This window comes from Macrotis lagotis, chromosome 4 (assembly GCF_037893015.1).
Source record: "Macrotis lagotis isolate mMagLag1 chromosome 4, bilby.v1.9.chrom.fasta, whole genome shotgun sequence".
NCBI classification, from domain to species: domain Eukaryota; kingdom Metazoa; phylum Chordata; class Mammalia; order Peramelemorphia; family Peramelidae; genus Macrotis; species Macrotis lagotis.
This window is the reverse complement of record NC_133661.1, coordinates 155,910,723-155,937,900: the sequence shown is the minus strand read 5'-3', so window position 1 is coordinate 155,937,900 and position 27,178 is coordinate 155,910,723. Positions and strand designations below refer to the sequence as shown.

Below are 27,178 nucleotides of genomic sequence, written 5' to 3'. Positions count from 1 at the left end.
ACATATATCAACAAAACAAGATTAATGAAAATTGTTACGGGAAGAGGAGGCAATAGCTCTGGCACCTAATACATGGAGTGAAACTAACCCCAAACCACCATCTCTTTTCACCTCTTACTGCAGGGTTCCAATTGCTACTCTTAGCAGATAAGTTAAGTCATTTTGAAACTATCTAGATGACTGATGAGCCATTTTTAAAATGTATATTCAACCTATAGTATTCATTGTATGAAAAAAATTTTTAAAGAAGCAACTCTTAATAATTCATATCAACATTTATTAAATACTCACCACAAGAAAGGCAGTGTGCTTATCAAGAAAGTTGCAGAGAGATGGAAAGAGCATGGAAAGATACCTCAAAGAATTTACAATTTACCAATTTACAACATACCAAAGAATCTACAATCTATTAAGTATATGGCTTTTTTAAATTTTTTAAAATTCTGGTCCAAGAACTATACCTAAGGGCTATAAAACCATGTATGCACTTTGATCTAGTAAAGCACTACTACTACTACTACTACTAAAGGATCTTTGTAGTAGCTCTTTTCTCTGGCAAGGAATTGGAAATTGAGGGAATGTTCATCAGTTATGGCATGACTGAACAAATTGTGGCTGTGATTATGATGGAATATTCTACTATAAGAAATGATGAGCAGAATGCTCTCAGAAAAACCTGGAAAGACTCACATGAGCTGATGCAAAGGTAAATGTACTGTATACACTGAAACAGCAATATCGTAGGATAATCAGCTGTGAATGAGTAAGCAATTCTGAAGGACTTATAATGATAAATGTTATACATCCCCAGGCAAAAGAATTAATAGTTTTCAGAAAACAGATTGAAGCATACTTTTTAAAAAATACATGAATTTTTATATATATATATGTATATATATATATACATATATATATATATATAAACATATAAATGAATAAATTCTGGTCCAAGATTTCCTATACATTCTAGATCCTCACAATTGCTGGTACCTTTTCTCCTCCAAATTACCATGTATTTATTTTATGGATAATAACATGAACATGCTTCCTTTGGAAATTTCTTGAGGGAAGGACTATTTTATTTGTGTTTGTGTTGCCAATGCCTAATATACAGTGGGCATTTAATAAATGTTTGTTATTTGTTTATATGGTACTTGCACAGAAGAAATTTTTTTTTTAGGTTTTTGCAAGGCAATGGGGTTAAGTGGCTTTCCCAAGGCCACACAGCTAGGTAATTATTAAGTGTCTAAGGCTGGATTTGAACTCATAAGGGCCAGTACTCTATCCACTGCGCCACCTAGCCACCTCCCCAAATTTTCTTTTAAATTTAAGATTAGCAATTTATACCCATAAAGGAATTTAGATTAGCAATTTATAATTTTAAAGACTTACTTGGGAACACTGAGAGTTTAAGTAAATCGTCCAATTTCACAAAGATGGTATGTATTAAAGTTGGGACTTGAAATAATCTAGTGAAAGTCTGATCAAGGATAGAGACCAGCAGTTAGCCAAGACTTAAGTCTCAACTACAAATCTGATTCAGTCAACTAGGTCAGATAATTTGTTCTACAATGACTCAGTTTTCTCCATTAGGTTCATGAAAGACATAGACAACAAAACACAGACACACACACACACACACACACACACACACACACACACACACACACTCTCACGTACACTCATACGCCAAAAGGTAAAGCAGAAAGATTCTAGATTCTTGGATTAAAAACCCTTTGTAAGCATTGTTATTTCATCACTATTTTAGCAGAAACCACTTCCCACATTAGCCCCAACATACGGCAACTACTTAGCCCACAAGAGAGCTAGAAATATGACCATACTTCCCTTTTGTAAGCAGGATGGTAAATATCTGACAGGCCATGGTAAATATTGGAGACCTCTAGTAGAGAGAGGAATTTAGGATACATTCCACTGGCTACAAGAATCATGGATGCCCCTAAGCAGCTGGTGAGTCCCCTCCTCCATAAAAGAGCAAATCAGTAAAGATACTGAGGCTTTCAGCAGCCAGCAGAAGCTGTCATACCAGCCTCAGACCAGGGAGAAGCAGAACTAGTTCACACCCAGACTCACCTGGCCAAAATCCTAGAAATTCAAGAAAAAGTTTTCAAAGAAAGCAGGTTCTTATTTCACTTACCAATCTTTCAATCTCTTCATCAATAGGAAGAAGGGAAGCCAGATAGAGCAAGATTATATTTTTATTAAAGTTTTTATTAAAAGCATTATTAAATTATTAAATTATTATTATTTATATATATTATTACATATTATAAATGATTATTAAATTATTAAAAGTATTATTAAAGTATTTTATTAAAATCTGCTTCTCTCCAAAGAGATAGTGGAGTTTGCTGAATGACAAAACTACTACAAATAATTTTGGAAAAACTACTTTTACTACTACTACTACTTTTACTAACCTTGAAATGTATACCAAACTGTTCTTAGTCACCCCACTTCCTCCTATATTAATTAACAACTAAAGCATTACCCTCAATAAGGCTCAATAAGGAGTTTCTTTGGATTGGTACTAATAGACAAGGTGGAGATTCATTACTCGACCTTGATGACGTAAGTGCTCTGTACCTACATAAGGAACTAGAAGACAAGTAAACAATGTGCAGACTAACAAAACACTTCCGGAATTCTCATTTTTTTCCTCCAAAGGTTAAACTTTCTGAGAATAATCCATCCCAAATTCAAAGCATCCAGGAAATGCAAAAAATACTCCATGCAAATTTCAAAGGTAAGCAGTTTCAAAGCTAGAATACTGAAAGAGTCTTTTGAGAGGAAAGACACTCTTAAAAAGTAAGTACATAAGATTCCCTCCCCCCCGCTTCACCAACTCAAACAAGTTTCATCATCATGTTGCAAACAGGAAAGTGAAACTGTGTAGGGCAATGGGGTAGGATTGGGAGGACTGAAATGAATGGTCTAGAGTCACAAATGACAGTCATGGAAACCAGGTGTCCTTTTACCCCTCCTAAACCACCTTCCTCCCTTCACTTTCCCTCATCCATATCCACCTCAGAATGCTTCTTCAAGATCTGTCTCACAGCATCAAAAAGTTCAAAATCCCTTCCTTTAAATACATATGGGTTTAATACATCTAGATAAGGATCTGGGGCCAATGTTATGATTTTTAAAGGTTTGAATGAACAAAAGGGAACTTCTTAGAAGAAAGCTGCTTTCAATGTTGCCTTTTTAATAGGAATGAGGCCAAGATTTCCACATACTTCCAAGTCCTTTTGAGTTAGATGTGAAGATGCAGGCCAGTCAAGGGTAAGGAGGATAAACCGTATCCACAATTTTGCATGTAATCTTACCATGTACTGTCTCAAATATTAGCTATGGGATCATAGAATGTTATGGTTGGAATGAGTTAAAGAGATCATCTGGCTCATCCTATTCAGAGGAAGTAGTGTGGTACAATAGGAAGAACACTAGCTCTGGAGTCACAGGAACTGTGTCAAAATCCTGATAAATGCTTACTACTTGAGTGACCTTGGAAAACTAACTTTATTGGTCCTTGGATTTCTCATCTGTAAAATTAGGGAGCTGGATAGAAGACCCACAAGGTTTCAGTCAGTCTCAGATTTATGTTCCTTTCCTACATGCTAGCTAGAATAGGAAAAATGAGGAAGAGAAACCATTAAATTATTATAGTAATCTAGATGTGAAGTTATGTGATAGGTAGAGTCAGTAATAGGAATTGAGAAGTAAAAGGACCCACAAACAAGCAGGCTGCAATGTATCCACATTTCCCATTAGTCTGACATGAAGCCTAGGGCATAACTAAATTGTAAGCTCCTCAAGGGTCCTTATCTCGCCTTAACCTAAGTTCTGTAGCTTTCTCCCAGCTCATCATAATATGGGATCTAGTAATTATTTTTTGAATTGACCTGAAAAAAAAGTGACCTACTCTTTTGTGGTTGTTCAGGTATGTTTGACTCTTTGTGACTCCATGTGGAGTTTTCTTGCCATTTCCTTCTCCAGCTAATTTTTACAGATAAAAAAGCTGAGGCAAACAGGGCTGCATGATTTATCCAAGGTCACCCAGTTAGTGAGCATCTGAGTCCAGATTTGAACTCAAGAAGATGAGCCTTAATGACTCTTGGCTTAGCACTCTATCCACTTTGTCACTTAGCTGCCCTAGTGACCTATTAAAATGATGCCAAAATGAATTCATCTTGACCCTTCCTTACACCACTCTTCACTCCCCTTTTGTACATGTATCTCTCCATATCTCCTTTCTATCTATGGAAAAGGAGGAAATGCCTTCTGCTCTATTTATATAGTGAGGCAAGACTAACAAAAGGTGGTATTTTGAACAACACTGTAAAAGCTAAAATTCTCCAAGGGATAGCCAACTTCAGTCTCAATTTATATTCTACTTTTCTTCTAACTGCGGCCTTTAGTCCCTCTTAAGCTCCCATGGGAGTTCAAGATGGTCCATGGCAGCTATGTAGTTGTACAATACATCAGTGGTTATAAAAGGAAATCTCTTTAAAAAGCAACATATATATATATATATATATATATATATATATATATATATAGAGAGAGAGAGAGAGAGAGAGAGAGAGAGAGAGAGAGAGAGAGAAATAGGTAAACAATGAAAAATAACATACATTATTGGTTGAACGCAATTTTTCTTTTTTTGTTTGCTTGTGAGGTTAGGGAGGATAATGCTATTCTGTATTTGAATCAATACTATATTCAGGTCTAGCATCACAGAAGGGATTTCAGGGTTCCCAGTCTAATCCCCTCATTTCATAATGAATGAATCAAAGAGGTTAAGTTACTTGCTGAAGGTTACACAGCAGTAGAAAGCAGTAGGGCTTGGAATTGAAACCTTCATTCTTTGACTCATGCTTGAGAAATGAGATATTTTAAGACTTCAAATAATATTTGCTTTGAAGGGGCAGAAAGTAAGATAAAGAAGGCAAAGATGGAATGGATTATTTGAAAAGAATGAAATAGGTAAGATTATTTCTTTTAGGTTTTTGCAAGGCAAATTGAATTAAATGCTTGCCCAAGGCCACACAGCTAGGTAATTATTAAGTGTCTGAGGCTGGATTTGAACTCAGGTCCTCCTGACTCCAAGGCAAGTGTTCCATCCACTGCACCACCTAGCTGCCCCTGAAATAGGTAAGATTTTTACCAATTTTTGTAAATTCAACTGGAGTTAGAGGAGTTATTCGGGGTCTTATGCAGGTTCTTTAATTACAGGGCTGAAGATATCCACAAGCCCACTGGTATGTTCCACTCACCACAATCATAAAAAAAGGCTAACACACATGTTGTAAGGGAGTGGGGGATGGGAGAGAGGATGACAAGAACTTGGGGCAAGTGGTTTAGCAACTGCATAAAAGGATAGTAGGGCAGGATTAATTGCTTTTGTTTTTCTTCCTTCCTATGCTCTTTCTAAAATTCTTTGCAGGGCAGAAGTCCAATAAACTCTCACTACTTAATTCTGCCAAAAACATTTAGGGGGCCATAGTGTGGATAAAATAGTGGGGTTTTTTTAATTAAAAAAGACAAAGCAAGTTAAAGTCTATCATTTTAAGATGAAGAAAGTCAATGCTGATCATTAATCCAATTCAGCATTTATTAAGCACCTACTGTGTTCAAAAGCACTGTGCCAGTCATTGGGGTGAGAGACAAAGTTCAGATAAAAGTACTGTTCCTGGCCTCTTGTTTATTTCCATTTAGTAGAGTAAAAAGACATTCTAACTAATGACATGTGACTGACTTCCCTGAGAACTCAACACTCCTACAAAATTTATTTCCCTGTACACAACCTGAAACCCCAGAATCTGTATTTCTGTCTCTGTCCCCCAGGATTGAAATGCTCCTTCCTCACCTCCACAACTGCCAGGAACCAAATTTCCCTTTTTTAGGTCAAGCTCAAGGACTATTCTTCAATAGTCCTGGGCTGACTGGGCTGACATTTTTAAGGCAGCACTCATCCAAATAACTGTGTATTTCTCGTATTTATCTTGAGCATATCCAGTATGTTCTTACCTGTGAACAATAAAATGAAAGTGACTTAAGAATGACAACTTGGACACTTTTATATTTATAGTCCATTATCCAGTAGAGTGCTTAGCACATGTTGTTCAGTTGCTTTTCAATTATGTCTGATTCTTTGAGACCCCAGTTGGAATTTTCTTGATAAAGATAATGGAGTGGTTAGTCATTTCTTTCTTGAACTTATTTTTCAGATGAAAAAACTGAGATCAACAGAATTAAGTGACTTGCCCAGGGTCACACAGCTAATAAGTATCTGAGACTAGATTTGAACTTAGATCTTCCTGACTCTAGGACTAGCACTCTATTCACTGAGTCATCTAGTTGCCTGGCCCAGCACATAACAAGCCTTAATAAATGCTTGCTAGTCAATTGATACATTGATTTGACAACTAGACAAAAACTCACTTTTATGTAGCACTTTAAGGTGAATAATATACATGAGTGATATATTATAATAAAGTGGTATGTGAGATCAGAGGATTGAAAGATTGTTGCTAGTAAATCAAGAAAGAATTCAAGGGAAAACCAGTAGAAGAGGGGATAGGGAAACTGGCCAATAAGAGACCAGTTCTTAAAAGTATACTTGGATCTGTTCTCTCTGGTGGATGATATAAAGGATACACAGATATTCCTTGACAAATTTAATCCAATATGAAGAACTTTGAAAGTATAATTCCAACCATGAGGGACTAAGGGGGCTGATACTGTATAATGACAAAAGATCTTCTGCTTGGTTATTGGGCTAGAACTGATGATTCAGGAGATACTGATCCAGAATATAGTTCACAAACAAAAAAGTAGCCTGAAGATTTCTCAGTCTGTTTTCTTCCTGTTATCAAGAGAAATAGAACTGTTATCTTTCTGTTATCAAGAGAAATTAGCTACTGGATAAAGGGTAAGGGTGGCTGCTCTATCTCCTGCCCCCAGCTACTATAAGCCCATATGTACAAGACACTTCTGTTTCTAATAAATTTAGTCTTTCGTGATATTAAGTGAATGAGTGTCCTGAGATGAAATTGTCCAAATGGCAACCTTGTGAATTTGAAAGATCCTAAGGTTTCATCAGAGATAGCAGAAATCCTACCAGTGACCAGAGACAGTAGCAGAGAGTGTAGTATCAGTATTATCACTCAGGGACTAGAAGAAAGTTACATTTAAAGGGAACTTTGAAAAGGTCCAGTGGGAAAAAGCAAACTCTTGGGTCAAAAATTCAGAGATAACTCTTTGTCACATGTGTTTTCTGTATTTACTACCAGTTTACTCTAAATATGAGGCCATTCTACCCAGGGACCTTGTATGTTTAAGAGGAAAATGAACCCTTAGATTGTGAAGAGGGGAGGCTGTTTCTGTAACAACTGTCATTAAGTGCTTATTAAATACCCTTTTTGAAAACTACATGTCTGACTGATAATCAATGGGTAGGGATTCACCAGTAGGGACTCATTAGCAACTGGAATGCTGAGGCAGAGTAATAATCATTGCTTTCTGGGTACCTGGCCTTCCAATGGGAGCAGGAATTGAGGAAATGCCCCCACTCACCCACAACCACTATAGTAGCATTTGAGTTGGACATAGAGATGGGTAGAAAGTCATGAGAGTCAGGCTGAACAGGGAAGAAAGTGATTCCAGGTTTAGTGCAAAGTTAAAACAAAGCACAAATAGGAGGAGGAGAAGAGAGCAGTACACATGGTATGAAAACAAAGTGCCTTCAGCAAGCTAGAATGGCAATTCACTGAACTTGAATTGTCAGGAAGTCAGTGAAGATTTCCATGCAGAAATTCTTTCCCTTCTCTGCAGACAAGGTATTATGCATTGTATATGCCATAAGCTTTAGTTAATGTGTTGGTTAGTTTTGTTAAACTGCTTCCCCCCCCCCGTTTCTTTTTTTTTTTTTTGTTATAAGGGATAAATCCGGGGTGAGTGAAGACTGCAATATATTAGGAAATGAGGTTAAAATAAAAACAAAAGCTATCAATACAGATTTTAAAATAATAACTTTTTAAAACATTTTGCAGAGCAGTGATATGGCAACATATGAGTCATACCAGTTCCATCTGTTAAATACTTAATGAGATCTTTATTTCTTTTTTAAAGGGATTTGGACAAGTAGAAATTCCAAATGAAGGGCACACCCTTGAAACACAAAAAGATTTACCAACTTCCTCCCATGGCATCAGAGAAAGAATAGGAGATCAGCAGTTAGAACTGGATCTCAGATCTCTGAATTCTAGTTCCAGTTTTGACATTCATTCACTGGCTATGTCTGTATGTCAAATGTTAAATCTATGTCTATATATCAAATAACTTAAATCTATATTTTCATTTCCTCATATGCCAAGCTTCCTAAATCCCTAACAATTGGGACTGATCAAAAATTGAATGGGCTACTAAGATGGAAGGGGATAAGGCACTGAATTCCCTAGTACTAGAGGCCAGATGATCACTCACTAGGAATAACATAGAGTTTAGAAACATAGACTTTAGAAATAGCTTCCAACAGTTTATGTAACTAAATCATGTAATTATCTGATGTTACCTATTTAACTCACAGGAATATTTTAAGGATTAAATGAAATACATAAAAAACTTTGAAAAAATAAAAAAATACTATAAGAGTACAAACTAAATCAGTGTAAAATAATTCAATTTTTACCTGAATTCATTAAGGATCCATTATGTGTAAGTACTATTCTAATTAAACATAGGACAACAGCCTCAGATTGTTAAAGCATTTCTATGCTTTGCAGAATGCACCAATTTGGGTGAAGAGAACTGTTAGTGAATAAACTGAAAAATTTGTATCAGGAAGTCTAAACTCCATTTCAGAGAATTTAATTTCCAAATAGAAATTTAGCTTTCTAGGATTACAACAAGCAGCATCAGCAAACATTTATTAAATACCTCAACCACCTGCAGGGAGGGTATCTGGTGCCATACTGGAGAGAGAGCCCTGGACCTGGAGTCACTGGGACCTGATTCAAATCTAGAATCAGATATTTATTAACTGTGTGACCCCAAATAGGGTCATGAAGAGTCAGACATGACTTGATAACATGGAAGGCACTAGCATATGAAGACTCAGTTTAATTCACTAAACCTTTATTAACAACTATTAGGACAGTGCTCCAGTTATTGAGGTCTCTGAAGACAAAACAATAGACAATTCCCTCAAAAATTATATAATTCCACTAGAAGAGCTTAGATTCCCCCTCTGGTAGAAGACAGTCCCCATCCTTAAAATCTAGTTGGGAATATGGCTCAAACCTGTAAAGATAAATAGACATAAGTAACTGAGACAACTCAGACTTGCTGATAAAGATAAAACTGCAACACAGAGCTTAATTTATTGGAACAACATCTAACTTAAAGAGAAAACTCAACACTTGTCATCCCCAAATAGCTTGTTTGTTTTTAGTAACCTTTCTCTAGACAAAGAGGCTCATCACCAGGTTAACTTCAGGGTTAGAGTCATTGTTGTTCAGCCATGTCCAACTCTTCATGTTTCCATTTGGGATTTTTTTTCTTAACATGTCTGGGGTCAGATTTGAACTCAGGAAGATGACCCAGCACTCTGTCCCTTTAGCCACCTAGCTGCCCCTGTTTTACTTAAACAGGTTTCAAAGATCATGGACTAAGTCAAAGAAGTTTCTATCTTCATCGGTGAAGGGAGCACCCACACCTATAAACTAACTCTTGATAAAGTAACTACTATCAAGAAACTCTGCAATTAACTCAAGCATTCCTATTAATAATGACATACTCTCTCTCTATATGCAGAGTGAGTTTTCTTAACTGATGGTAAAGAAAGCCTGACTTCAACCAAATTCAGAGAGTCTAAGGCGGTTCTTATCCAGTCTAAAGATAGTTTTCAGGGGACTGTAACTTAGAATAGGAGACAAAATTACATCTTTATTTTTACTAACTTCTCATTGAAATTTAGCATCTCCTCCAATTATTTTAAAACATGATCCTGAGGAGTCTGTAGGGTTCATCAGACTGCAAAGAGTCCATAACACATCAAAAGCTACTCACAGGATTGCTGTCCACTCCCAGTCCTGTGATTTCATTCCCTGGTTGGAAACCTCCTCTTCTAATACAGATTGTGAATTATTCTGCAATTTAGTCTTAGGGAATTGAGAGATTAGGTGATTTGTGTAACAGCCTCTAAATATATATGTGCGTGTGTGTGTGTGTGTGTGTGTGTGTGTGTGTGTGTATAAATATATATATATATATATATATATATATATATATATATATATATATATATATAATTCTTGGGATTTGAACCCAGACCATTATCCATTATTATCCATTAGAACATCTTGCTTCTCAGTGTATTTATGACAGTGTACTAGATATTTCAGCAACAATAAAAATTTCTGTTAAAAGGAGAAGGAGATTTAGAGGCTTGAATCTAATAGTGAGCCAACAGTATTAAGCAAAATTCATTGGATAATTGTCCAATTATCTCTCCTTTTTAAAAAAAAAATGGGAGTTTTAATTTCTATCATCATCTTCGAGTAATAAACTATCCAATCTTTTTGTTGATGACTTGCCCAGGGGAATCACACTTTTAGTGAGTGTTGCAGGCACATTTGAACTCATAAAGATGAATTTCCTGATTCCAAACCTAGTGCTCTACCCACTGAGGTACCTACCTTGCTGCCCTCAAATACTAGGTGCTACATAAAAAAATTATTATTTTTGTTATTGTTACTATTAAGTCGGAAAATAAAGAAGTCATTAACTAGAATGGTCAAAACCAGTACCCAAAGCATGCTTTTCTGCTATTATAATTTGAAGCACGGACAGCTATAACAAAATAAAAATATGAATCATGGCATTTCTCCTTCTGAATCCCTAACAGCCCCTCTTCCCCTTGGTGGCACTGATTCATCAAAGTTTATTTTGAATACATTTATTTTTAGTCATCTGAACAATTAAAGAAAGGATGGGTGGAGGTGAGATGGAGTGGAGGGGAGGTTAAGGGCCACCTAAGAATCTGCATTGTTCTTCTTTCAATATTTTGATTGGAGTCCTTTTTTTGCAAATAGTTTTACTCATATTAATCCAACAAACATGTATGTAGCAGTTACTGTGGGCATGGCTCTAAGAGGATGTGAGGGAACACCTTCACATCAACAAGCCCATCAGCCTAATCTGATGTCTCTAGGAACCATTCTTGAAATCTGGGACTTTATTTCCCACTAGGGTTTTTCTTGATTTTAGTTTTTGCTATTCAGTTGAGGTGTTTGACCACTGATAAATGGCAACAGTTTGGGAGAGATACAGGAGTAGACAAGGTTGCCATTGCTGTTGTTGATGTTTGTTTTTAAATTGGAGGCTAAGTAAGATCCAGCTGCTTTCACTCCATATCACACCTCTCCAGGAGAACTAGTTTTTAGTCACATATTCATGGGGAAGAGACCATCTATGCAGGAGAGAAAAAAGCTCACAGCAGGGAAGGTTCTAATCAAAAGGAAAATCCTGATTTCCATCATAAGTCTGCATTCAGCCACTTGTAAGGACTAAAAAAGTCCTCCTTCCTGGCTCAATTATTCTCTCTTTGGTCTCAGCCCAAAGGTGATTTTTAAGGGAAAAAATGCCTTTGGGCATTTTTCAGTTCTGACAGGGTAAAAACAGACTTTTAAAAATACCCCAAAAGCATTACTAATTTTTTTAAGTTCAGTAAAAAATGGTTATACTAAGAACTACAACTTGGCAGGGAAATAACTTGTGATGTCACTCACTCCTCGTTCGTTGTGAAAGCTGACTGAGTGGGTCTGTAAGCCAGCAGCAGGCCTAAAGGACAAGTTCTTGAACAGCATGGCTTACAACCAGTGGACTACAAAGTATTTTGGACAACAAGACAGGCAGATTTACCCAGCAAGTATTGCAGGATACAGGAAAAGTTAAGACTTCTGGGGGAAATTTTACCTTTTACATTTCCTCACTGATGTTTAAACTTGTAACCTTCAGACTGCCTCACAAAAGGCCCATGCTTACGCAAGAGAATATACTATTTCTTTATATAGATACATGAAAATAAATAAAGGAAGTGCTCTTGGTAAACTTTTTCACATGTGTGCTCTTTTTTCCAAATGTATTCTCTATGATGTCTGCTTCACATTTAACTATGTGGGGCATTAGTAGGTCATTAGTTTCAGAAAACTGTCAGTTCTTTCAGAAGATAAAAAACCTGCAAGCAAAGGACAAAGCTCATTTTCCTGTAGCTAAAGAAACATGTTCTGCTAGCAATCAGAGGGAACATTCCATTATAAAGTAAAATCTAATTAAGACTAATGGGAAGGGGGGCAGGGAAAGAACAATCTGCATTCTCTGTAAACTATGACTTATAGTTCTATCATTTCAAGTACACACATTAATTTGTTCTAGATTGACAGTGTTTCTAAATAGAGGTATTATCTGAGTGTGAGAGCCCTTCATAATCCCTACTATTACAGAGAGAGAGAGGATGGGGTGGCTCACTTTGAGCTAAAGAGTTCTGGGCTAAAGTTCAGTGGGCTAAAGTCAGATGGTATGTCTGCTCAAAGTCTAGCACTAATACTGTGAGCCCCCTAGACTCTAGCACCCATCAGGCTGAGAAAGGAGGGTTAACTTAGTTCAGGTCACAAATAGAGAAAGTCAAAGCTTCCATGCTCATCAGCAGTGGGGATCATCAGATCCTGAATGACTGAAATACCTCCAGCCTGAGTGAGATAAGGAGTTTCACTGCTGGTGTCATTCTTTGTGACTCTGTTTGGGAATTTTCTTGATAAAGGTAATGAAGTGTTTTGTCATTCTCTTCTCCAGCTTATTTTACAGATAAGGAAATTGAGATAAACAGGATTAAGTGACTTGCTCAGGATCACACAGCTAGTGAGTATCTGAGGCAGGATTTGTACTCATGTCTTCCTGAGTACAGACCTGACATTCTATATACCACTAAGATGCCTTTGAAACAAGCAGATAGAGACTGAGACAAATAGAGTTATAGTTATATAACTATATATACAAAATAGACATACATATAGACATAGAGACATAAATACATATATACATATGAGTGTGTATATATACATATATAATAGTGGAATTTATGGGTTATTTAATGATTAAGAATTCTTTGTAGGTAGCTAATCAATTGTTTGCATATAAATCACCACATTTCAAATCCTTGAATGTAAGTTTTTTAAAGCACTTTTAATGAGTCTTCTGAAATCCTGTTACACAATTAATTTACATTTATAGTTAGTGTGCATTGGATCAGCAAAAAGGAGTTGTTATCAAACTTCTGCATGTTTTATCTACATCTATCTGAACTAAAGACAGCTTCTACTATGTTTCCATTTTGTATTGTTCTTAAGGACAGAGATAGATATCTAACTGATCGAATAGATACAGTAAAAAGCTCACCTATCCACGAGCTCAATGAGGAGCAGGAAACAAGCAAAAGATCTCAGAATGGTCAAAGTAGATGTCCCTAAATGTGTAGACTTCAATCATTGTAAAGGACCCTTAACCCTTACCCTGACCCAGAACTGCTTTATTCTTACTTTATGTGTAATTCTAGTCAGCTTAATTAAGTGGTTTCTAAGACCCTCAAATGCAAATTTAATGCTCAAACTACTGCTGGGATGAGGATGGAGGTGGGGAGGAAAAGCTACCACCAGCAGACAGAATGACAACAGGAAAAAGTAACAACTGATAATTCAATTCACAGCAAGGAAAGGGATTGAAAAACTACAAAAAGAATCCAGAACTCAAAAACCCCAGGTTTCTAGAGATCTTTTACAGGACAACAAAGTCCTTAACATAGATCTAGAGGATTGTATTAAGGCACAATGAAATGGTGCCATTATGGCGAAGAGGGAAAGACAATGGCACTTGGAGTTAGGAATGCCTAATTCAAATCCTGGATTTGCTATTTACTAGCTATATAACTTTGAGGAAGCTACTTATCTACTTCTCTACTATGTACCTCAGTTTCTCCTTAAGATAAATGGAAAATAATACCTGAACTCATAGGTTTTGAGATGAGATGATATATGTAAAGCACTTTACAACCAATCTAAAGGGCTTTCTACAAATTTCATCACTGGAAATCCTACTCCAATAAAACATTACCTTGGGTTCTCCCAAGTTTTCACCAGCAGAATTTTTTTCTAGCAAGTCCTACAATGCTGGAAAGGATTTCAGTAAATATGTAATGTGTTTTTTAAATCCATGACCTAGCTAAGTTTTGAAAAATTCATCACTAGAGGATGAAATTATCTGAGTGTGAGAGTCCTTCATAATCCCTACTATTACAGAGAGAGGCTGAAGATGAGGTGGCTCACTTTGAGCTAAAGAGTTCTGGGCTAAAGTTCAGTGGGCCAAAGTCAGAAGGCATGTCTGCTCAAAGTCTAGAACTCATACTGTGAGCTCCCTAGACTCTAGCACCCATCAGGCTGAGAAAGGAGGGTTAACTCAGTTCAGGTCACAGATAGAGAAAGTCAAAGCTTCCATGCTCATCAGCAGTGGGGATCATCAGATCCTGAATGACCGAAATACCTCCAGCCTGAGTGAGATAAGGAGTTTCACTGCTGGTGTCAAATTCCTATAGCCAAAATGACTCGGTGAAACTGTCTAAGGTATAGAGAAATTAAAATTTGCATTCCTGGAAAGTACTTACATCCCAGATCTTTGAAATACTATCATCGAATTTTTTTTAATAATTTTGAGTCATCAAGAAAAAATTAAATTACATCCTATTTTTTTAAGAATGGAAGAAAAGTATGTAATACATTTCGGAAAGGTTTCCATCCAAGTGGTTAAAATAAATAGACTTGATGCTTAGAAAGGCAAGCCCTCCACTATCTGGAAAACTTGCCTCTCCAAAACAATTCATTCCCTGGAGGTTTTAAAGTCTAGTAATATTCTGCTGAGAAAGACTATTTCTGGTTGCCTCTTACATCAGGGACCTCAAATAATAAACACTGACTTCTGCCATGCATCTTACATCATGACTTCTGACATATATTGGTCATTTCTAAAAGTTATTTACTATTTAAGAACCAAAGGTCTATCAGGTTCCAATGAACAGTTTTCTCTCTTTTTACTGTACATAAGGAATCCCCTCAATATTAAGATGTAAGCTGAACCAACTGTCCATCTTTGTAGAAGTGACAGATCCAAGTGTACAATATAGGTATATGGTTAGACTCAAGCAGATATGTTTGTTAGAAGGGTTTGAATGGCTTGCTTGGTTTTGGGGGCAAGAGAGATAGATTCAGAAAGGATAGTGACGTGAAAACAAAAGATCAATAAGAAATGCTTTAGAAAATTGTGTTGTTTCAATCTCTCCTCAACTCTCTCCCAAACAGTTATGAGAGACATATTTAGTATTCAGGAAGTGTTTTACAAATTAGGTAAGGGGTTTGATTGGCATGAAAACATCATAGGAAAAGTCACTCTTTTCCTAAGGTGATCTTTGTTCAAATATTTGGAAGAGCCAAGCAAAATGATACAAATCTATAATTCTGGATAAGGAGTCTGAGCCTAACCAATAACTTGAACTTGGGGAGCTCTAGTGGGCTAAGATGTCGACACTAAGCAGACTAAGGAGGGACAAAGTCAGAGCTGGTTAAAACTTCCAGGAATGTCACCAATAAAGTTAGGCCCTAAGTTGCTGCAGCATTTCTGGTTTGAGACAGATAGCCCAGCCTCAAAAAACAAAACAAAACAAAACAAACAAACAAAAAAACGTAGAGATAGCTGGAGGACCCCCTCCCCCTAAAAAGCAGCAATATGCAGTTATTTCCTGGAATTATTTGCACTTGAGATGGGTTGAATGAACCCACAGCTTAAGATACTATAGAACCCATACCCATAGCAACATAATTCCGAAATACTTTGCAGTCAAATTGGATCCTAAAGATCTGTAGAGGTTACTACACCTACTCCACCTACTTCTGCTCAGTTACAGCCAAAAAGGAAGGCTTCTTCTGCCTTTACTAGCTATCTTCACTTCCCTGCTAACCAATAAAATCAGTTGTGGATAGGAGTAAGGTATGAATTGGGGGTGGGGACGACAGTTACACAAGTACATCAAAGGAGGTAAGGACAAAAGTTAATTAGGACTATTCATGAGCCTTGTTGAATGGGAATACTGCATTCCAACCTAGGAGAATTTAATTGCATGGGGGGAGGGGAGGGAGAATAAGATAACTAGGGACTAAAATCTGATTTCAATTTAATTCCGACACTGCTTGGTCCTATTTATTTCATAGAGGATCTCATGCAGAATAATGCCATTACTGTGCATCAAATGGCATTAGAATCTCCTAATAAATTAACAAGTGAAAATTAATGGTCGTTCAGTCCATTAAATCTTGTTAATTTTATTTCACTTATAATAATACAGCAATCACAAGTTTACATTATTAAACCAATATTTATTTTTAAAGGATTCATTTTAATTGAATTCCTGATGTGATAAGCCTGAATCAGATTCACTGATTTCATCAACATCTTATATTTCATATCACAACTAAATGGCTATTGGATTTGTGGGCCTTTTCTATTGCCAAAAATAAGTTACTTTAAAATTAATATCCTTGAAAAGAGGCTTTTGTTGTTGTTGTTTTTGAACTTACTATACCTGAGGTAAGAATCTCACATATTTTAAAAGCATTTGTGATTTTCCTTTTCCAAATGATTGTTTTGAGCTTGAAATGTATGGTATTGTGGGCAAAGTGTTTTGCAAGCAAAATGATAAGTAAATATGAAAAAATTATGAAGGGACATATAAAACTAAAACATAGAATTGTTATATAGGGTGCATAATACATAATCAGAATCGCATGATTTTGTTTTCTTCTGGTCTAAAAATTATTTTTTAAAGTTATCAGGTGATGAAATTTCCAAAGGAGACACAAAAGAACTATTTTAAGTCACACACACATTCCACTAATTATTACTCTTCCCTTTATATTTATTCAAATGTATAAAGGTGAGGATGTCACCTTCCTTATAAATTCAGATCAGTTGCCAACACATACAAAATTTACCTAAAAATCAGAATAATTTGTTTAAATAAATTTTTCCCAGCTCACAAACTGTTGTCACTTTTTTTGTTTTCAGATGACTTCTCATGCTACAGCAATGAAAAAGAAACACCTTATTTTTTTTAAGTATTTCCTCCTTATTTCTCCTTTGATTACTATTTTATTAGAGTCTCGGGAAACTGCTGATCACAGGCCTAAATAGTTTTGCAAGAAAAGTGACTTCATGATAATGCTTTACTTACTTTAGAGCACTTTAACTTTCTGCTTTCCAATTAAAACGTTGTTGCTGTAACCAAAATACTTTTAATCTTCTTGAAAAGAACAAAGAAATCTTGAAGTCAGCCTAAGGAAGCACACATGACAACCACTGTGAGGAGTAGGAGACCTGTCTCATTCTCTCTGGCAAGATCTGTACAGTACAATTAGAAAAATATGAAGAGAACACCAACCTTTCTAAGTATAACTCTTGGTTGGTTTTTGGAGGAGGAAGGGAGAGATTAGTGATTAAAGGGTATCTCCTATCCCTGGCTCATTGACTACAGGAGACAGACTGGTTGGATTCCCATGAGCTTTAAAACATTAAACTAATAAATGTCAGGCAAGTTGACTGACTGGCAAACATTAAAAACCCAATTTGATTCCAAGTTCTTGGACAAATGAGGCTTGGCTCCTTGGGCTTAAGGTGACAATCAATCAATAGACATTTACTACGTGCCTTTGAATGGCAGTAGATTGTGTGCCGGACCTGGAGTCAGGAAGGCTCATCATATTCCTGAGTTCAAATCTGGTCTCAGACACTTAGCTGTATGACTCTGGGCATATCAACTTAACTCTGCTTATCTCAGTTTCCTCCTCTATAAAATGAGCTGGAGAAGGAAATAGCAAATCACTCAGTATCTCTGCCATGAAAACCCCAACAAATGGGATCAAGAAGAATTGGACACGACTGGAAACCATATTCCTACTTTGTTCCTCAAGGAGCTTACATTACAATGGAGTTATTACTGTTTGACAGCAGGCTTCTCCTTTTCTAGTTCTCTAATTCGCACCTATCCCAGTTATCAGTTAGAAGCACAGCCTGTTACACAAAGAAAAGGTCTGAAGTGGGTAGGAAATCAAGAGACAGGGACTAAACTCCAGATCAGAAACATAGCAGCAGGACAATCTTAAAACTATCTAAAGTTCAGTCCACTAACAATATTTGAGTTACCCATCTCGTGGAATGGTTATAAGTATTAAATGATTTCACATGCTACTTTTATATAGTATTTTAAGGTCTGCAAAGCATTTAACATGTTATGTTATTTGATGCTTCCAAGCACACTGCCAGTTTGGTAATGTTATTAGTTTCATTTTGCAGACAAGAAGTCCAAAACTGACAATCTCTGTGAAATGACTTGCCCAGGGTAAGTAAGCACTCTCAACAGTCCTATTACTTCAGCTTTGTCCACTAGGAGCCTGGTATAATGAGAAGCACATTTGATTTGGAGTTTGAGAATATTAGTTGTTGATTTTGGTGTTGATTCTGCTGCTTATGACCTATATATCCTTGGGCAAATCACTTTTCTGGGTTTTTCCCCTCATTCATGAAATGGTGGATTTTCATCTAGGTGACTTCTCTCTTCCTTCTAGCTCAAATCTAGGGTTCTACTACCAAGGGAAAGCACTTTGTTACTGTGATGTGCTATGAAAAATTGATAAGACACAGCTTTTTTTTTTTTCCTCTCCAATACTTCCTGGTGGTGTTTGCTCCTTTGTAGTTAAGAAAGGTAGAGTTAGTAAACTTCACTGACAGCCAGGAAGTTGTAATCAAGCCTAAAATTTGACAGTGAGGATGGCACTCTAGGGAAGAACTTATAAGAGGGGAGTACTAAGTGAAGTCTTACAAATAGGTGCTTTGTCTCCTTTCTTGGATATATTCTCCTTTTCTTTATTCTCATCATCTATGGCATTTAAATAATTATTTAAGGCTTATAAAGAACTTTACAAATGTCATCTCTATGCTTCCAACTCTAGGAGGAGGTGCTATTATTATCTGCAGACAAAAGTTAAGTGATTTATCAAGGATCACACAGCTATTAAGTATCTGAGACTGATTTTGAACTCGGGTCTTCCTTAATCTGTGCACTGTGGCACTACCTAGATGTCTCATTATAACCTTTGTTGGTTGTGCAATTGGTTTGTCTCTATATGACCCTATATGAATTTTTCTTGGCAGATTCTGGAGTGGTTTGCCATTCATTTTACAGATGAGAAAATTGAGATAAAATGGGTTAAGTAATTTGTTCAGGATCACATAGCTAGTAAGTGATGAGACTAGGTTTGAATTCAGTCAGGTTTTCCTGACTCCAGGTCTGGCAATCTATCTACTGAGCCATCTAGATGATCCATTAGTTAAACTTAGGAAGGAGGTTAATAGAAAATATGAAGTGGGAGCTTATTTATATTCTTTTTTAACTTCCTAGGGATAAATGGCCTGGTAAATAGACTTTTTATAGACTGGTAAGATCTTGGTAGTATAACCCTAGATTTGGAGCTAGAAGGGAGAGAGAAGTCACCTAGATGAAGACCCACCATTTCACAAATGAGAAAGAAACCCAGAAAAGTGATTTGCCCAAGTCATAAACAAGTCATAAACAGCAGAGCCAACACTGAAACCAACAACCAATATTATCAAACTCCAAATCAAATGTACTTCCCACCATACCAGGTTCCCAGTGGACAAAGCCAAAGTAATAGGACTGTTGCTTGAGAGTTCACCTTAAGGGAGGTGCAGAATTAAGGTACACTATTAGATTCATCCTTCCACTAAAAGAGATTGCACTATAATAAAAAAAGTGTTCATCTCTAGAATCCCAAACAACCATGATACTGCACACTTGAGCATTAACTCATGAACTTCTGCATAGAACTCACTCTTCCAAGACAGAAATGCTATTGATATAGATGCCAACTTCTCTCCCTTCAAAGGCAGCTGTCTTCTCTCTATTGCATCTTCTCAGAGCAAGAGAAAGGATGTAATCTCAATGATCAGAAGGTGGTCTCAGACTCAGGAATACCTGGGTGCTGTCCTGCCCCCAATACATACTAGTGAGTTATCCTGGGCAAAGTCATGGCCTCTCCCCATGCAATTTTTCTAAGATAAATTATAGAAATAGTTGCTAAACCACTTTAGCACAAGGCATTTCCTCACAAAGGATATTCCATCTCCCATCTCTTTTGCACAAGCTATCCTGGAATGTATTCCTTCCTTTACCTCACATAGCTCATATTTTCCTTAAGATGCATACCAAGCCTATCTTCTGCAGGATGCTTTCCTCATCTCCTATATGGCTAGTGCCCTCACTCCCAAATTCTCTTGTTTTTTAAGGACGATGTGAATATTTGTATTTGTTAATTTTGTATACCTACCATACAAAGTTTTAAATATACTTACCTATTCTCATTAAAATAAAGCTCATTATAAGTAGGGATTGTTTTGATTATTAATATTTGTATTCCCAGCACCTAGCACATAGTAGGCCTTAATAAATCCTTGTTGATTGAATAATTGATTGGTAGGGGAATTTACTATAACAATGAAATCACATTTTCAGATCCCCACCCATCAATTTCTTTTATCTACTTTTATCATTAAGCTAAAAGAATGAAGAGTGTGCATATAAAAATATTTTCCCCTCAAATTATCTAAGTACTAAAAATGACCAAAGTACCATAGTGCCCTTTTCTAGACTATAGGAATAAAAGTCTAGACTACTAGGGCATAGCTTTGCAAACCTTTCAAGTTTTGTTGTTCAGGTATGTATGACTCTTGGTGGCCCCATCTGAAGTTTTCTTGGCCATTTCCTTCTCCAGCTAATTTTACAGATGAGGAAACCTAGACAAACTGGGCTAAGTGACTTGTCTAGGGTCACATGGTTATTAAATATCTGAGACCAGATCTGAACTCAAGAAGAGGAGCCCATTGCTCTTTGCACTATGGTGCCAACAAGCTGCCCTTCAATTGCCCAATATTAGCTATAGCTATTATGAAACTGGAAAATATACAAAGGACACTGCTCCTGAGGAGAGAAATGGGTTCAAAGTCTCCAACATTTACTATTTATGTGACCTTGAGCAAGCTTGTTAGTGTTTGTGTCTGTTTTCTCATCTATAAAATGGGGATAACAGTTTAGGTTTTGAAGTAGATAAGAGTACAGGACCTAAAATCAGGAGGATTTGAATTTAAATCCTGCCTCAGACACTTATTAGCTGTGTAATTATGATTTTGCCACTTGAACTCCATCTGCCTGCCTCAGTTTTCTCTTCTGTAAAATGATAATAGCACCTACTTCCCAGGATTGCTGTGAATCGAGATAATATGTGTAAATCGTTCTACAAATCTTAAAGGTGTGATAGAAAAGCTAGTGATTATTATTATTTTCACAAGATAACAAAGTGTTTTGCAAATCTTAAAGTTCACACTATATAAATACTAGGTCCAAGTTGTATGCAATGCAGTTGTTTCTTCAGACCTGTCATTCAGACCATACATATATCCTTGGACAGTGAGCTTTTTGAGGAAAATGTCAACGTTTTATATAGTCCTTGAAACAGTCAAGTGCTGAAATAGACTTCCTAAAAAGTGTGAATAACCCTGGACTGAGAATTGGAAGAACTGGGTCCTAACCCCAATTCTCCCCCTAAGTAGCCATATCCTAGGGAAAGTTAACTCCCATTTCTAGGCCTCAAGGACCAAGTCTATAAAATGAGATTTGTTTGGTTGATCTCTAAGACCCTTTCCAAAGCCAGTATGCTATGGCTCCCTAATGATGCCCCATACCCAAAGAAGGGATTAGGTGCTGTTTCCTACCATTTAATTCTTTAGACCTCAATGGTGAGGGCAGACAATCTGACAAGTTGCATGCAGATTCAGGTTAATGCAGGGCTATGGCAGACATGCTGCCATCATTGAATCTGTAGCCAATTACCTCCATTTTTAATTTTCTGCACAACCAACACAGCAGTGCTGTCTTGTGAAACAAAGGAACCCAGAGGTTCAGGCACAAGATGCTGGCATGAAAATCCCATTTTTCTGGAGTTTATAGCAGTGTAAACTCCAAAGAGCAGTGCCTAGGAAGAGACAGGAAAACACAACTCTGCCTCCCTATGAGAGTTTTCCATCCCAATCAAAGATGAAAATTCAGGATGGGATTTTCCCAGGAGTCCTCTTGTGATTAGGGGATAGATAATGACTAAGCTCTTAGAATTCCAAAACCAATCTAGCCACATCTATTCCCTTTCATTAAAGTAGGGGTTCTGGACCTTTTTTGCCTCATAAACTACTTGGTCATTCTGAAGCCTATGCACCCCTTCTCAGGATAATGTTTTTAAGTCAATGATAAAAAAATACATAGAATTAAAAAGGAAATGAACTGTGTTGAAATAAATCTATCCAAAAAAAAAAAGTCACATACTTCAGATTAAGAACCCCTCTACCCTAGAGGTCACTTGATGTTCAAAAAAACAATCTTGATTAGACAGTCAACTGCAAATATGAGGTTTGCCTGAGCCTATGACCCTGTAAGACAAGTCAGATGATAATTTCTCGAATTGGGGCAGGGTGGTTACTTAGCCCAAAAGTTAAATGACAGCAACCTATATAAATTGTTACTTTCTAGGAATCCCTAATATCTCAGTATTTTGTATGCATCTCCTTCTATACTTTTAGCAAAAGCTGGGGGGGGGGGTGTCTTTCTTATTTACAATACATCCTCATCTGGAAAGTCAAAGGTACTATCACTATTTCTTGAGTAATTGCCAGGGGTTGTGGAGGTAACAGAATCTGGGACTGAACCTCAAGTCCTGTCTGTTTTCAGCCTGTCTACTTGTTCTTTCAATCATTGTTGGCTCCTGGACCTGCAGTATAAAACTAAGCTTTAAAGATAGTATATCCTCTTTTTCCCTTTATTGCCTAAAAAAAAAATCCAAGTATAAAATTCATTGATATTTCCAAATGAGGTCTGCTTCATATGAACAGATGCAGCATTGTGAAGACTGACCCCAATGTGAAGACAGACTGGGATAAATAACCAGGCATTGTGAGTCTCCTTCACAGCTGCTCCAAGGCAGGTGGTGGTGGGAGAGAAGACATCCCTGGGGCTGAGAGTGGGCCCTGGGCTATGTGGACACTGGAGTCCTCTGCTGGCCAAGCCCAAGGAAATCCAGGTAACCTGGATTAAAAAAGAACTCTGAATAGACTCAGTCAAAAGCAAACCCCTAGAGTTCCTTCAGAACCAAACTGACTCTAGAAGGGAGATGGAAAGGAAAGGAATTGGGTAAATGATTCCCTTCTCTTTGAATTCTTCCTCTACCTCCAGGACCCTCCCCCCTCCCCTTCTACCAGAAACCACTGAGTTCAGCCAAGACTCCTGGGAATCAGGGCAAGTCACTGACCCTTTCTATAAGCCATCTGTGAAACCCCTCCCTATTTTCCCCTCACAGGGATGCTGTGAACATAAAAGAAGATAAACAGATGGGAAGGTGCTTTAGAAATAAAGGCACTATAGGAATGCATGAGAGTAGCTGAGGCCTACTTTTGTAGGCATCTTTATCAATCAGAACGACTCTACCTCCCCAGGGTATTAAAGAGTTCTGCATCCACCTGAACCCCTAAAAAGAGAAACACAGAAAGCACCCTCCCAAGGAGTGGCTACTGGAAATCCTCGAATCTTCACTGTCAGTCCTGAGAGTTTGGGAAGAAAAAGAAACAAGTCCATACTAATTGCTGTCTTCTAGAAAGTCAATGCATTAATCTGAGCTGTACGTGTGCAGGAGAGGGGGGTGGCTGTGGGGAGTGGGGAGGAAAGAAACTGGCAGAACTGAATCTAAAAATACTCCTGAAAAAAAAAAAAACTAATCCCAAATGCAAAGAGAGAGAGCGAGAGAGAAGGAATCTGTCAATCACACGGGTCCAGGCTTCTCACCCACAACCCTGGCCCCAGCAGGCCCTCCCTTAGCAGTTCGGACTGCATTCCTTTGGGGGGGGGGGGGGAGTCGCGGGAGAAGGGAAGAAAAAAACGGAAGGAAAAGAAAAAGGAGGGGAGGAAGAGACAGACAGACAGACAGAACTACCTAGGCCAGTACGGGGAGCCAAGGCCGAGATCGCGCCGCTCTTGGGGAGGAGGGGCGCTCCGCGGAGCCGGGCTAAACAAAGCCGGAGCCCCGAACAAACTTCCAAGTCCTACCTACCGACCCCTGCCCCGCTACCGGCCGGGAGAGAAAGCCCCGCCATCCAACAGTCAGCCAGGACCCCCTCCCCTCTCGGCCGCCACTGGTCCCCCGATTCTTTCCTCCCGGGCTGGTTTGGGCCGCGTGGAAACCCTGGAGTTTCCATCTTTGCAGGGAAGGTTTTGTTTGGGATACCTTGGCCGGGCCAACCCCCCCCCACACACACACACACTCTCACACACAGAGTCACACATACACATACTCATACACACACACACACAAGCACACACACACACACACACACACACACACACACACACCAGCCGAGCCCACTTTCCCGGTCACACACACACACACACACACACACACACACACACACACACCAGCCGAGCCCGCTTTCCCGGTTTCACACCACACACAGCGGGGCCAGGCCCGGGCGCCAGGGGCGGCCTCCCGTGCCCTGCTCCTCACCTGGGGATGGTGATGCACTTGGTGTTGATGTTCTGCGTGGTGATGGCCTTCTCCAGCTCGTCCAGCTGCCCGGTCTTCTTGAGCTTCTTGACCAGGCTTTTGACCGCCTTCTCGCACCACTTCTCCTCCTGCCCGTTCTGCTCCCCTTTCTTCCAGCCCAGCAGCCGCTTCACGATCGGGGGGGTGAAGGGCAGGATGGAAGACATGGTGGAGCTGGCAGAGGGGGCTCCCCCGGGGGGGGGGGGCGGGCAGGCGCGCGGGGAGCCCGGGGTCCCGGAGCGCCCGGCCCGGCCCGGCCAAACTTGGCCGCACTCCCGGGCGCCTCTCCCCACGCCGCGGCCCGCGGGCGGCCTGGGCCCCGCTTCGCTCCTGCTGCTGCCGCTCGCCGGCGCTCGGGGGGCGCGGGGAGCCGAGAGGCTGTGCTGGGGCGGGGGGCACGAAGGCGGCTTCTGCGGCCCCAGCCGCGGCGGCAGCCGGAGAAGAAAAAAGTTTGCGTTTCCGCACGGCGCGGCGGCTCGGGGCCGCCTCCGGGAGGCAGCGCCCAGCCCACGAAGCAAAGTTTCTTCCCCGCGCTCGCTGGGCCTCCCTCGCCCCCTCCCCTGCGCTCCCCTCGGTCCCCGCAGGCCTCCGGGCGTGCGCTCGGGCTCCCGCCCCGCTCCCAGTCTGTCTCTCATGCAAATCGGCGCGCAGCCTGCCTTCCCGGCGGCCGTCGCCGCCCCCTCGCCCGCCGGGGCTCCCTATCCGCCGCCCCCGAACGCGCCGCCCCGTCGGCCTTCCCCGCGCCCCCGCCCCCCGCGCCGCGGGCTGGCCCGGGCCCTGGCGCCCTCTCCGCCCCGGCTCCCGGAGGAAAGAGGCCGGCCCCGGGTCCCACGCCGAACGCCCCCCGCGCGGGCGCTGGGGCTGCGGCAGCCGGGGCCTGGCGGCCGCCCCTCCCCGCCCCCCCCTGCGCTGTCCCCCCGGCTCTCCCGGGCCACCTGATGACAACTAGGAGCCCCGCGGAGATCCGCGCCGAGAGAGCAATCGCCCCTCTTCTGTCCCGGGCACAACCAACTTGAGGAAACTTTCTTTTTTAGTGGCAGCTCGAGAAAACTTGAGTGTCCTTCTAGACCTGGGGGGCAGGGCGCGCATTTCCACGCACACGCTGGCTTGCCCAGTCCTGCAGTCTCCCAAAGCAGACACGCGGACAGTGCCAAGCAGTCTGGTCATAATCAAGTTATTTCTCTTTTATTCTCTGAAAAAGACACATAGAGATCGAACTGTTTTGAGGTGGGTTTTTTTTTTTTTGAGGGGGAAAGAAAGAAAGATGGGGGCGGGATGCCATCACGATCTGTTTTTCAAGACCTGAGTTGAAGCCCCCGGAGACCCTCAGAGGTGGGGATTAGGATGGAGCATTCTGAAGACAGAGGATATGCTTAAACTCTGTAACTGTTAACTGAGTGGAGGAAACCTTGAGGTATTCCGGAGATCCTCCAAGCCTCCTAGTTTTTACAGAGTAGGAAACTGAGGTCTCCAAAAGACAGTGACTCGCCCAAAGTCAAGTGACCACATGCAGCGGTTTAGAATACAGACCCTTTAACCCCAAATTCAATGCTCTTGAGTTTTGAGTCCCGAAGTAGGTGTGCACAGATGTGAGGAGGGAAATCCTTGGAAGTTAAGGTTTTCAGAGTTATACTGAAAGAGGAATGGACAGAGAGAATGGAAAACTAGAGGAGAGGAAATCGATTAAAAAGGGATGAGGAGGACAGAATCCAAGGCTGAAAATTAAAAGCATAGTCTTGAGATTACACCCCAGGCTCCTTAGCTTCTCCCTGACTTTACCCGCATCCCCATCAATCCATGCACATAAACACAAGTGCCTTTGTTTGTATGTTTTTAATAGCAAGAAACCTGGGGGAGGGGGGGAGGAATGATATCTAGGAAACTTGAAAAGGATACAGAGCCTGGAGCAGAGCAGAATCCACATAACTAGCTAACAAGCTCCTGGAGTTCCTGAGGTCTCACCGTGGATGACTTAACACATCCTTGTTAGTTAGGCTACTGTTGCTCTGGGGTATTTCTCTCTACTCTCAGTCCTTCCCTAATGTCAACACTATCCCAGCTGTGATTTAGTGGGGGCAAGGGGGTTTTCTACTCCTAGTTTCCCCACGCAGACACTAAATTGCACTCAAGGCCTTGGATAAACTCAGTTTTCTCATCTTTGAAAAAAAAGGGAGTTGAGCTATTGTTCCATTGGAAACCAGAAGGGATGGGATTTCAGAGAAGCCTGAAAAGACTTGCATGAACTGATGCTGAGCAAAATCAGCAGAACCAGAAGAACATTGTACACCCTAACAGCAACGTGGGGGTGATGATAAACCTTAATGGACTCGTTCATTCCATCAGTGCAATTA

General features: G+C 39.7%; 1 protein-coding gene across 1 annotated transcript in view; it reads right to left on the bottom strand.

Moving 5' to 3' along the window:
• The window catches only part of SMAD3 (SMAD family member 3), a 156,696-nt gene extending 131,378 nt beyond the window's left edge, over window positions 1-25,318 (bottom strand). The window contains exon 1 of the mRNA XM_074234468.1: window positions 24,789-25,318. Within this exon, the coding sequence (XP_074090569.1) occupies window positions 24,789-24,994 (206 nt within the window). The 5' untranslated portion in view covers window positions 24,995-25,318. The remainder of the gene's footprint in view (window positions 1-24,788) is intronic.
• Between the last annotated feature and the right edge of the window lie 1,860 nt (window positions 25,319-27,178).